The sequence below is a fragment of the Furipterus horrens genome, unplaced genomic scaffold, assembly GCF_987537825.1.
Source record: "Furipterus horrens unplaced genomic scaffold, mFurHor1.1.pri manual_scaffold_1, whole genome shotgun sequence".
NCBI classification, from domain to species: domain Eukaryota; kingdom Metazoa; phylum Chordata; class Mammalia; order Chiroptera; family Furipteridae; genus Furipterus; species Furipterus horrens.
Window position 1 is genome coordinate 105,293,209 of NW_028327171.1, and position 13,560 is coordinate 105,306,768.

The 13,560-nt window shown below is 36.9% G+C and overlaps 1 protein-coding gene across 1 annotated transcript in view; it reads right to left on the minus strand.

The window, feature by feature from the left end:
• POLQ (DNA polymerase theta) overlaps positions 1-13,560 on the minus strand; it is a 138,607-nt gene that overhangs the window by 25,746 nt on the left and 99,301 nt on the right. The window contains exons 25-26 of the mRNA XM_090277130.1: positions 5,196-5,380; positions 2,845-2,956 (exon numbers count right to left, since the gene is read on the minus strand). Coding sequence (XP_090133256.1) covers positions 2,845-2,956; positions 5,196-5,380 — 297 coding nt within the window. The remainder of the gene's footprint in view (positions 1-2,844; positions 2,957-5,195; positions 5,381-13,560) is intronic.

Consider the following 13,560-nt stretch of genomic DNA (forward strand, 5'->3'; position numbering starts at 1 on the left):
AAACATTTTTCAGAACTCTGGAAATTAACCAAAGGTTTACAACAACTGGAAGAGTGTTTATTCCAGAAAAATGGCTAGAAAAATACAAACAGTGAGCATTGGGATGTTGCAACTTGCACTATCCTCTCCTTAGCTCCATGGTAGTCTTGAAACCAATGATCTTTATTCCAGAGTAACTCTGAACCCCAGATACTGATCAGCCACTGGACAGGACAAAACTGATTGGAGCTCCCCAGCACTCTATTCCCAGACAACTGTCACTATTTGATGTACCTGGGGACTCCCTGAAAAGCTCCATTTTCAGGACTTGTCCATAATTCAACAGTCTGAGAGCTCACTGTGTGGACAGCCCTATTCATTACTTAAAGGCACAAAGTAGGAATTCCTGTAATGCAGTGTTGAATTGAAGGGATGATGGTGGACATCCTTGTCTTGTTTTATCTTACAGGAAATATTTCTAATTTTTTTACCTAGGAATAATGTATGCTATAGATTTCTGGTATATACCCTTCTTAACAAATGCTTTTAGATTCTCCTCCATGAATAGTTACTGTTTTTAATCCCATGTGTTTTCTGCACTAACTGGGATGAAGGGGAAGGGACTTGTCAAAGAACAGGTATAAATGACCCATGGACAAGGACAATGGCGTGAGAATTGGCTGTGGAGAGTGGAGGGCTGGGGGAGGAGGGCAAAGGGGGAAAAACTGGGACAATTATAATAGAATAACAATAAAATATAGTTAATTTGGAGTTTCAGACAACATAACCAGCACACTTTATTAACAGATTGAAAGAAGAAAGTCATGAGATCATACCAGTGAGTGCAGAGATAAATTGTTTTTAATTTTAATAACTTTTTATTTTTGTAATGGTATCTCTTTGTGATTTTAATTTTCTTTTCCCTGATAACTAACAATGATAATTTTTGATGTGGTCATTCATATATGTGTATGGTATTTTCTTTTGTGAAGCGTCTGTTCAAATCTTTGACCTTTATTTTATTGGATTGTTTGCTTTATTAGAATTGAGTTCTAAGAGTTCTTTATGTATTCTGGATGCAAGTTCTTTGTTAGATAATAAAAACTGAAAATACTTACTCTCAGTCTGTGGCTTGTCTTTACACTTTTAAAAAAAAAAGATTTTACTTATCTTTTAGAGAGAGGGGAAAGGAGGGAGGAAGTTGGAGAGAAACACTGATGCGCCAGAGAAGCGCCCATCAGCTGTCTCTTGCCTGCCCCCCAAGTGGGAACCTAGTCCACAACCCAGGCATATGCCCTTGACTGGGATTCAAACCGATGACCCCTCAGTTTGCAGTCTGGCACTCAAACCATTGAGCCACACCAGCCAGGGCTACATTTTCTTAATGGCATCTTTTATCAATGTTTATCTTTTATGATTCAGTGTTATTATCAACTAGGAAATCTGCCTACCTCAGTGTCACAAAGCTTTTCTCCTGTTTCTTCTGGAAGATTTATAGTTTTAGCCTTACTTTTTTAAGTCTATGATCCATAACAACTTAACTTTTGAATATTGTGTGAGATAAAAGTTGAAGTTCACTTTTTTCCCATACTGGTGTCTAGCTGTTCTAATACCAATTGTTGACAAGACCATTTTTCCTCCACTGAATTATATGGCAACTTAGTTGAAAGTCAATTCACCACATATATATTTCTGTACCCTTTACTGTGATCCATTGTTCTCTATGTCTACCCTATGCCTATCTTAATATTGTAGTTTTATAATAAGTTTTGAAACCATATGGATTATAAGTACTCAACACTATACTTTTCCCAAAAAAGTTATTCTGGTCCCTTTTAATTTCCATATAAATTTAGAGTCAGCTTGTCTAATTCTTCACAAGATTCTAATTAAATTTTGATTGGAATTATACTGAATCTATAGAATACTTTACAGAGAATTGTCATCATACTAATATTGTGCCTTCTAATAAATTCATATGGTAAAACTTCCATTTACTGAAGTATTCTTCAGTTTCAGGAGAGCTTTGGAGTTTTCAATAAAATCTTGAAATACTAAAGTTAACCTAAGTACTTCATGTACTTGATGTTATTGTAAATGGTTTTATTTTTACTTCATACACTAATTGTTTATTGCTAGTAGAAATATAACTGATTTTTATAAATTGACCTTGTATGGTGGGAGCTTGCTAAATTTAGTTTTTTGTTTTAGTAGTTGTTTTTGTAAAATTCATATGATTTTCGATGTACAAGATCATGTCGTGTGTAAATAAAGTTTCTTTTTGGGGACTGGGGATAGGAACAGAGTTGATTACAAAAAGCATACAAGAACTTTCTGGGGTGATGGTTCCACATCTTGGTTGTAGTATAGATTATATGACTGTATGCATTCATCAAAATTCATAGAACTATACACCTTTAAAAAGTGAATTTTATTCTATGTAAATTTTACCTCAATAAACTTCCAAAAGAAAAGATAATTTAAAACAATCACACTCAAACTGCTCTATAACAGCAATTGTTCTCTCAGAGGTTCTCATACATTTACTCCATGCTTTACAGTTTCATATTAAAACTAAACCTAAAGCACAGGAAAGTTCCAAGATTTTATGAGATAGTCACAATGACACAGTAACATATATATCAACTATATTTTGCTATTCCATTTCCATCTTTTATGAAGAAAGCACCTCTAGTAAACAATCGTAATGAGGTTAATGCTATTTAATTAACACGTCTAATGAAAACTTCTGATTAATAGAAATGTTAATAGAAAATTCTGTAACAAGTTTTTTAAAATTACTACAATATAGGAAGACAGCTGAAAAGAACAGTATTTAGAAGGGAACACTCAAGGCCTCTTTACCAGTGTATCTGGATTTGAAGGACTCAATGTAGCAAGCAGCATCACTTTCTTTAATGTCCATCTGCTCTCCCAAAGATTTTGCTCCCATTCCATAAATGATTCCATAGCAAATCTGAAAGGAGGTCATCACATTCAGTAAGTAAGTTAAAGGTCATAACTACATAAAATGCAAATAGAAAAAGTTCATTAAGAGGGAAATTTGATAAGCTTTTTATTTCATAATGAGTCAAAGAAACTATTAGATCTGCTTTTGGTGGGTTAGAGCCATAAAGATGATATCCAGTGAATGAACATCTTTTCTGCCTTTTAGCAAGACACTTTTTTAGAGGGGGAAAGGAGGGCAGGATAGAAACGAATATGAATGCATATGAATGTTGTGCGTTTTAAGAAAGTAATCCTATTGATTTAAAAGGAAAGATTTATTTCTGACTCTTTGTCATTTATCCAGAAGTCTTCAGAGCAGCTTTCTACTCCACATAACTCCTCATAACCTCATTAACTTCTGCTTAAAGAGCTGCCTAGGCGTAGGAAAGAAAAGCATACAAACATTCCTCTCTTAACCCTTAGACAGCACTAAAAGAACTTGATAATGGGGAGGTCTATTGGAAATAAATATCCTCTTCACCTCATAGCCACCTGAAATCCCACAAGTGCAGAGTTCATTTGAGTTAAATACAAACTCATGAAATTGTTGGCATAATGAAGGAAAATGGTCTAAGTAGGTCAACAAAGAAACTCTCATTTAATAATAAATATCATGTGGATTCAAATCCTAGTTCCAACATTTACAAGATGTATTTTCTTGCACAAGCTACCTAAACTCTTAGCATCTTGTTTTCTTCTTTCCTAAAATGAAGATAGTAATATCCATATCATGGGATTGTTAGGATTAAATCAGTTATTTGTTACAAGTATTTAGGAAACTGCATGACATAAAGCAAGTTCTATATATATGCTGTTAAATAAAATTTAAGAAGATAATTGACAAAAAATAATTATCAGAATTCCAAAACACCTTTAATATGATAAGATAACTACAGGGTTTTTTTTTTTCTCCTTTTTCTTTTTTCTCAAATACATTGAGACGATTATTTTCCTTCTTTTTTGTTTTTCTTTTTGATCTTTCTATGCTTTATTTTGTTGTGACACCTACTTTTTTTTTAACTCAGACATTAGTGCCAGTGAGATCTCAGTAAGACTCAAGGATTAGATGGTTCAGTGCCTAGTAATTTAGGGGGAAAATACTGCTATAGCATAAACACTATTAAATCATGCAAGAACTCGTTAAATATAGGCTGCTATCATCAGGGGATAAATGTTTAGGTTACAGAGTCAGAGTGTCTAAATTCTGGCATTATGAACTTATCCTGGCTCTACCACTTATAGCAATAAGACCTTAAGGAAATCACTAGCTTTCTGTGCCTCAGTTTCCTCCCATATAAAATGAGAACAATAATACCTGTTTTATGATTTACTATGAGGATTAAATATTAGAATATTACCTATTTTACCTAGGATTTAATTCTTGCTAAATACAGGACCCTAAAGGAGATTAAAAAGAGAAGACAAAGCTGGCTTCCTAAATCGTGGGAGAAACATGTGTCAGTGCTACACAGACAGTGACGACAGAAAGTATTTCATGCCAATGAGCCACTCAAGAATTACAGCTGTAATTAAGTAAATGTAAAACTAGTAAAGCAAGAACTTAGAGGTGGAACTGGAGTGCCTTTACCTCAGCCACCAGTCTTACTTTCTTGAAAATGGCATTAGATTTCCCACATGTCATGCAGTAAGGAAGTATCAGAGTTAATTCAGGCCAGAAATGGTGTAAATGTGGCCTTTGATTTCCTGTGCCTGACAGTCACTCAGGAGTAGAAATTAATGTGGACCCACCTGAAAGGTCCAAGGACAGAATGAAGTTTCACAGGTAGATTAGCTAGCTATCAGTTAAAAATCCACAGCTCACCAATATTTATTTTTCAACAAACATTTAGAGAGCACCTTTTTATAAAAAGCATTGTGGCTCAATGCTGTGTGAAAACAGAAAGGTGAAAATATAAATGCTTACAGACCAGAAAGAGATTTTTTAAACACACACACACACACACACACCAACTACCACCACCACCACCACCACAGTATCTGCCACTAATGCACATGGTCTTTCAGACATGAACTTGCCTTAGACTAAGTCTCACTCTTTTTATATCATGAGACAGGCTCAGATAAATTTGGTTTGAAAGATCAAAAGAGAAGAAATCAGTCTTCAACTGTAAATTATCAAGATAATTTTTCAACTTTTTTGAATCATTAAAATTCTCATTTATGTTAAGCATGTTCTCTAGAATTACCTGCTTTGCTTGCTGCCTCAGATCATCCCCAACAGACTCTGGTTCAATCATCTTCCATTCAGCTGCAATGCTCCTGAAAACATCAGCTCCAGTGTTTAATACTTGAATGAGACGATTATCATTGGATAAATGAGCCAAGATCCTCAGTTCAAGTTGAGAGTAATCAGCAGCTAATATTACACCACCTGAAGTAGAAACAGTTTTAGAAAAGCTGGAACAAAGGCCAATTCAAGTTTTATATAATTGAACAGGAAGACAGAAATTCAGTTCTAAATAGAACCAAGAGATCATATATCCAAAAGTTAAAGCCTTGCTCTTAATACAATGCAGTTCAGTTCTGTAACTTAAATCATTTATTCACTTAGCTTTTAGCTGCGCATAACATGTGTAAGCCACCCTGACCTCTGCTCCTTAGCCACCGTGGCAGTGCCCCCTCAGTGTTTCCATAGCACCTGACAACCTAAGATGGCTCTTTCACGTCTCTCCCACATAGCACTGACCATTAGGGATGGGATACTAAATTTTCCTTTGCATTCTATAGAAGACTTTGCACAGTTCCTGGCATACGATAGGCTCTTAAATGATTGTTAAATGAATGAACAAATGGATGAAAAACTGGTTTCCAATGTGTGCACATTTTAAGTGGGCTGGAGAGAAATGTGTGTTCTACTTTGATCATAACAAAGACATTCAATCAAAAAATAATCAGCTCTTGCTGGTGTGACTCAGTTGATAGTAGTGTCGCCCTGTGGAATGAAAGGTCACAGATTCGATTTCTGGTGAGGACACATGCCCAGGTTGTGGGTTCGATCCCAGGTCGGGGCAGGTTCAATAAAGCAACCAATCAATGTCTCTCTCCCTCTCTCTCTCTCCCCTCTCCCTCCCTTCTTCTCTCCCTTCCTTTCCTCTCTCTAAAAGCAATGAAAAAAAATATCCTCAGGTGAGAATTAAAAAAAAGAAAATCAAGTGGTTGATATGTGAAGAAAAGTTTTTAAGAGGATTCAAATAATTTACCTATGGATTAGAAATGGTTGTATTAGATATGTATGGCAAAGCCAAAATAAAAAAATAAGAAAAGCAGGTTGAAAGAAAAAGTAGGAAAAACATTTGCAACTAATATTACAAAGAACTCATTGCCATATTATTTAAAAGATGCTACAAATCGAAAACAAGACATAACATAAACAAGAGTTCATGAAAATAATAAAAGAAACTTAAACATTAAAGAATGCTCAACTTCATTTACAAAACAGAAATGCAAATTAAGTCTATAGCAAGAAACTATTTTCCTCCACTTATATTGCAAAAATCCAAAAGTTGGAAAGCCTACTCTATGACAGGCTGAGAAATACACATATATTGTTAGTAAGAAGTAAATGGTAACAGTCCCCCATTAGATGGCAGCTTGACGAAACCTGTCAAAACTACACAGGTTTTTACTCTGTGACTCAGAAAACAAGCCCACAGATTGCTATACAGATTATCTGCAAACAGATTAAACTGGTTTATGTACAAATTTCTTTACTGACAATCACAAATCTCTAGTAGTAAAATATTTAATGAAAAAGCAAGGCATACAACAGTGTATATAGAATACTTATATTTGTGTAAGAATAGGAGAAGAAAATATTACATATCCATATTTGCTTATATCCGCATAAAATACTGAAAATATATAAGAAACTCATAAATGTAGCTATCTATAAAAGTTGTAGATCATAGTGTGGCTAGGACAGGAAATGAAGCAAAGCTTATCAATATCAATATATATCTTTTATATACTTTGATTTCTGAACTATGTGAATAAACAACCAACTTAAAATATGTAAATATTAATTTTAAAAAAGTGACCACTTAAAGATAAATATATGATCTCACTTATATGTGGAATCTAATGAACAAAATAAACTGATGAACATAATAGAAACAGAGGCATGGATACATGGAACAGACTGGCCCCTGTCAGAGAGGAGAAGGGAGGAGGGATGGGGGACTGGATAAAAGGTGAAGGGATTAGCCAAAGAACATAAATACATAACACACAGACAGAGACAACAGTGTGGTGATAAACAGAGGGAAAAGAGGGTGGAGGTAGGTGGAGGTGGGCAAAGGGGCTGGGGAAGAATGGGCACATGACGCAATGTGCAGATGATGTTTTATTGAGTTGTATGCTTGAAACCTGTATGGTTTTGTGAACCAATGTCACCCCAATAAATTCAATAAAAAATAAATAAATGAAAGATAAACAGATGTGATATAATAAAAGGTGTAACCAGGACAAAATAAAATAAAATAAATGCTTACAATTTTTATGGCCTTCCTGCTACAAACAAGGTAACACTGAACAAAATATATGAAATAACTGTTTTTGAGGTGTTGGACAACAGGCAATTCAGGACTGTAATCCTTGAGAAGGGGTAGGATCGAGGAGATGGGGTGAGTCATGCAGCATCTCATGTTTCCCAGCGTGCAGTGCAGGGGAGGGGGGATAAAACAAAGCACTGTGGTCTATCTGAGTGGAGGAAACAGAGACTGGAGTTTGGGCCCAATGAAGCAGCTAGAATTTGTGAAAACTGGGAGAGGAAGGAGCTGTGCACAAAAGGAGCACCAGAAATATACAGACTAATATCTCCGGGTTTTGGACCAAATATTAGGCTGTGCAGGGAACAGGCAAAAAAACAAATACTAAAGAAATAACTACCACCAAAGAAAGAACCACCAAAGAAAGAACCACCAAAGCACAGCTGTTAGCTGAACAACATACTCTCGAATGTTGAGTAATGTTCAAGTTCTGATCAAACTGAGAGGAGAGAACTTGTTGAACAACTTGGGAATCAAGACCCCAGCAAGGCTATACCTTACAATCAAAGCTAATCTAGCCCTAGAGTAAAGGCTACTCTAAACATTCGCTAATAAGCCTTAGAAGTCTCAAATTATCAAGCTCATGTGGAAATAAATTAATTGTCTGACATAAGAAAATGGTTTTAATGAAGACTACAAAATACATAGTCAACAGTGTGGCAACCATAATGTCCATTATTCATTAAAAAAATACAAATCATGTGAAGAATCAGGAAAATGTAACCTTGACAAGGAGAATATTCAATCAACAGAAAAATGATCCAGGAATTAGAGATGATGAAATTTTAAATAGTTAACATAGACATATTCAGGAAGTTAAAGAAATATGAAGATAATGATATAACAAATAGTGAACTGCCATGAAGTAATTAAAACTACACAAAAAATCAAATGAAAATTCTAAGACTAAAAGTACAATATCTAAAATGTAAAATTCACTAAAAGGATGTAACAGCAATGAGACACTGAAAAAGAAAAGATCTCATCGCTGCCTCCTAAGACTCAACAGTTTGGCTGAACTAAGTGGCTGGGTTGGTGAAGAATGGGGTGGTCTGTGGGCTTCACTTTAAAACTGGTTTCTCTTCTCTATCCTAATGGGTTGGACAGAAAGGGCCCAGAGCTCTGAGAGGGGGGAAACCTAAAATATTTCCCTCAGCCCAAACGAAGTATAATGGACAAAAGGGTTTTGGACAGGTGACATGTACCTGGCACACCTTCCTCCAAAGAAGCCCTTTTTTTCCCTAATGTGGGACATTGAAAAATTAATACCTGCCTTTTGTCATCTAGTGGTTATGGATTGTTGCCAAATCTGTTGCCCCCAGAATACTACAAGGACGCCAACCTGTTAAACCAAACATGCCATTGTCTGGGAACAGCCAATTGACCTGGAGTCTTCAAGATCCTTCCCCATGTGGGAAGGCCACCCTCCCCTCCACACCCACACTCTTATTAGGGATTTCTGGACCCAAGGGTAGGTAGGATGATGACCATGTCCAGCTTGAAGCAGCTAGAGGAGCTCAAGACCTTCGCCCATTGTCCTTTATAAGATCATAAAGTGTCTTAAGTCTGGGGGGGGGGGGATTACTTTTTATTGTTAAAAAAATAATTAATTAAAAAATATTTTTAAAGAATAATATAGGAAAGGGTGATGTCAGAGAACTTATATGTATGACCCATGGACATGGACTGGGTGGGGGGGATTGCTGGGGAGGGGTGATGCTGGGCAGAGGGGAGCAAAGGGGAAAAAATTGGAACTATTGTAACAATATAATCAATAAAATATACTGAAAAAAAGAAAAAGAAAAGATCTGTGAACATTAAAATAGTCAACAGAAAATATCCATTATAGCACAGAATGGATTTTAAAAAAAAAAGGAAAAGGAAATAAAAAAGAAAAAAATCTTCATTGATTTTGGGGCAATAACAAGTGGTATTACTTATGTATTTATATATTTGGAGTAACAGAAAGAAAGGAGAGACAGGAAAAAATATTACAAGAAATAATGGTTGAAAATGCTCCAAATTTAATAAAAAATATGAGCACATAGATTCAAAAAAAGAAACTAAGCAAACTCAAAATATTCAGCAAATTTAAAATTCCACAAGCAAAGCATGAAAAACTACCCAGAGACTCACATCCAAATCAAATTGATGAAACTGAGTAACAAATAAGAATATTGAAAAGTAACCAGGAAACAGTACATTGTGCTTGGAGGAAAAGCAAGAAAAAGTGGGATGGTGTACTTCTCATCAGAAATAATGCAAACCATGATAGGAAATTCTGACACATGCCACAACATTCATGAATCTGGAAGACATTGTGCTAAGTGAAATGAGATAGTCACAAAAGAACAAATATTGTAGAATAAGTTTTGCCAGGGTCCAGGGTAAGGGACAAATGGAGATTTATTATTTAATGGGTTAAGAGTTTCAGTTTTGCAAGCTGAAAAAAGTACTGGAGATGGATGGCAGTGATTGCTGCATAACAGTGTGAGCGTACATAATGTCACCAAATGAACACTTAAAAATGGTTAAAATGGTAAATTCTGTTATATATTTTACCACAATAAACTCAGTTTCATGGCCTTTAACACAAAGAACAAATTGCTTAATAAAAAAAAAAGAAACAATGCAAACCAGACACTAATAGAAAAATATTAGAAAAATATTTTTAAAGAGCTGAAAGAGAAGAACTGTAAACCTATAAATCTATGTCATTTTTTGAAAGTGAGATGAAATAAAAAAATTTAAAGACACAGAAATGCCTAGAAAAATCATTTTCAGTAGCATTGCATTGCAAGAAATCTTAAATAAAGTGTTTTTGGTGAAGAAAAATGATAATAAGTGAAATCTTGAATCTACTCCAAGAAACAGAGTGCTAGAAATGATAAAAAGTGGATAGAAAAAAACACTTTTTTGTTTCTTAATTTCTTTTTTTTTCCCTTCACTATTTTTCTCCTTAAGAGTACCCTCCTTGTCATTAAAGGGACCACATTAAGTCCATTTTTAACTTATCCTGTTCATTTACATAAACACAACAAGAGCAGCAAATGATCACTTATGATCTTTAGTTCTGCTTTGCTGGAACTTACACAAGGAACATTTAGGGTGACCTTCAGTCTGCCCTTCAGGGCACAGAAGCTGAGCCACATACCTGCCAGTCAGCCTTGCCTGTAACCACCTGTCTTTTCCAAGTCCTTCGGGTTTTCCATTGTGCCGTAAGGTCCCTTCTAGCCATCTTTCAGGAAAACAACCTTCATTCCTTCCCTGGAAAGATTGCTGTGGACCGCACAACCAACCACGGTACCAGGCCTTCTTTTCTCGTGGACCTTTATTACCTTCAAAAATCAAGTCCAGTTCCTCAGGGCTTTTTGGTAACAACCAGAGCCCAAGCATGTCTCCTTTAGGCATGACATTCCAGTCGAAGTCTTGGTCAAAAAAAAACCTCTATTAACAACTGGTCTTACTAGTTTTATGCAAAGAACCTTATGTCATTCATTACTTACTTCTTTTTTTTTTAAGTATATTTTCTTGATTATGCTGTTAGAGTTGTCCCAATCTTTTTCCCTTTGCCCTCTCTTCCCAGTACCCCACTATCCTCTAGCAGCCCTCCCCCTGATTAGTTCATGTCCATGGGTCATGCATGTAAGTTCCTTGACTTCTCCCTTTCCTATACTATTCTTTTTTTTTTTTAATATGTTTTATTGATTATACTGCTACAGTTGTCCCAATTCCCCTTCCCTCTGCTCCCCTCCACCCGGTGGCCCCCCTCCCTCCAGTTGTCCCCCGCTTTTAGTCCATGTCCATTGGTTGTGCATACAGTTCTTCTCAACCTCTTCCTGTCTATTCCATTCCCTCCTACTATGCTTCTTAATTCCTGTACTATCTCCCTCCCTCTCCCCCTCGCCCCCTCGCTGACCTTTCCCCAGTATGTTTCCCATACCTATAGTTCTTTTTCCACTCTTGTTGCCTATTTAGTTTGCCTTTGTTTCAATTCCCTAGCTTCTGTTGTTGGTTCTTGGGATGCAGATTTCATTTTAATGTTCATAGTTTTGATCCTCTTTTTTCTAACCCAGTCCCTTTAACATCTCATATAATAGTGGTTTGGATCTAATGAACTCCTTCAGTTTTACTTTGTCCTGGAAGCACTTTCTCTGCCATTGTATTCTGAATGACAGCTTCGCTGGATAGAGTATTCATGGCTGTAGGTTTTTGATTTTCATTACTTTGAATATTTCTTGCCAGTCCCTTCTTGCCTGTAGGGTCTCTTTTGAGAAATCAGCTGATAGTCTAATTGGGACCCCTTTGTACATGATTCTTTTCTTCTCTCTTGCTGCTTTAAAGGTTCTTTCTTTATCTTTGATTTTTGAAAATGTGATTATAATGTGTCTTGGAGTGGTTCTCCCTGGGTCCAGTTTTTCTGGAACTCTCTGTGCTTCCTGGACCTGTAAGTCTATTTCCTTCGCCAAGTTCAGGAAGTTCTGCTTTATTATATTTTCACTTAATTTTTCAATTTCTAGTTCTTCTTCGCCCTCTGGCAATCCTATAATCCATATGTTCGATCTCTTATAGCTGTCCCAGAGGTTTCTGATCCTCTCCTCACTTTCCTTACTTTCTGTTTCCTCTTTCCGCACTGGTTGACCGTTTGTTCCTTCCCTATGTTCCAGTTTGTTGATTTGATCTGTGGATTTTATTTCCTCACCACTTGTCTCGTATGTGTTTTCGTTCTTTTCAGTATGAGTGGCTTTCAATCCTTCCTGGTCTTGTTCCAAATCTTTTGTTAATTCTGTAAGCCACCTGATAACAATGGCTCTGAACTGAGCCTCTGACAGGTTTCTTATTTGTTCGGCTGTCAGGTTCTTCATCTGCTGCCTGGTGAGCTGCGTCACCAGGATTTCTATAGTTGTCTGCCTCATTTTGACAGATTTGCATTTTGCTTTGCTTTCTGGGTAGGCTGTGGGGGGCGGAGCCCTGTATACTCATCACTACGCGGTGACTGGTGGCAGTCTGCAACCTTTTTCGCCGCACTGCAGCGCTTTGTTTGGTGGCGGGGGTCCAAGATGGATTCCTGCCGTTATTCTCTACTGGGAGACCAGGATCCGTCCTCCCGCCCTCTGGGCTTCTCCATCCGAGGCCATGGGGAGGCTGCCTTTCCCAGCGTTGGGGTCGCGAGCTGTCTGGGCTCGACTGCAGCCAGGATTGCTCCTCCTGTCGCTGTCCCCACTGCTACCGCAAACAGCGTCACCCGATTTTGCCTCTCCTACCTGTCTGATGAGCACCACTGGTTTATAACTTCGTACGTTTGGCTTCCGTGTAGTTTTGTTTTCTGGAAGTTCTAGTTATCTTTTGTTTTGAGGTAGTTGTATTCCTTTCTAGTTGTAGAGGGAGACCGAGCATGTCATCTAAGCCTCCATCTTGGCCGGAAGTCCCCTATACTATTCTTTCATTACTTACTTCTTCAGAATGCCAAATTCTGGAGAGATCAAATGGGGAGAAAAATATACAGTGTGAAGGAAAATCCTTGTCTTTCTAATATTCACTAAAATTCCTTTTCCATTCTTTATTTTTTCTTTTTTTTCCCCACTAAAAATGTTGTTTGTTTTCCATAACAGTTCTCCCACATTTTTTCCCTCTTGCTTCCCCACACCCTGCCCATCCCTCCTCCCACTGTCAGTCCCCACCCAGCTGTCCATGTCCATGGGTCATTTATACATGTTCTTTGACTAAACCCTTCCCTTTCTTACCCCCTTCTCTCCCTCCCCCTTCCCCCTTGTTACTATTAGTCTACTCCTTGTTTACATACCTCTGGTTCAATTTTGCTCATTTGTTTGTGTTGTTCATTAGTCTCCTGTAATAGGTGATAGCATAGGTATTTTTCTTTTGTTGCTTGGCTTATTTCACTAAGCATAATACTCTCTAGTTCCATCCATGTTGTTGCAAATGGCAGGAGTTCCTTCTTTCTCTCTGCTGCATAGTACTCCATTGTGTAAATGTACCAGTTTTT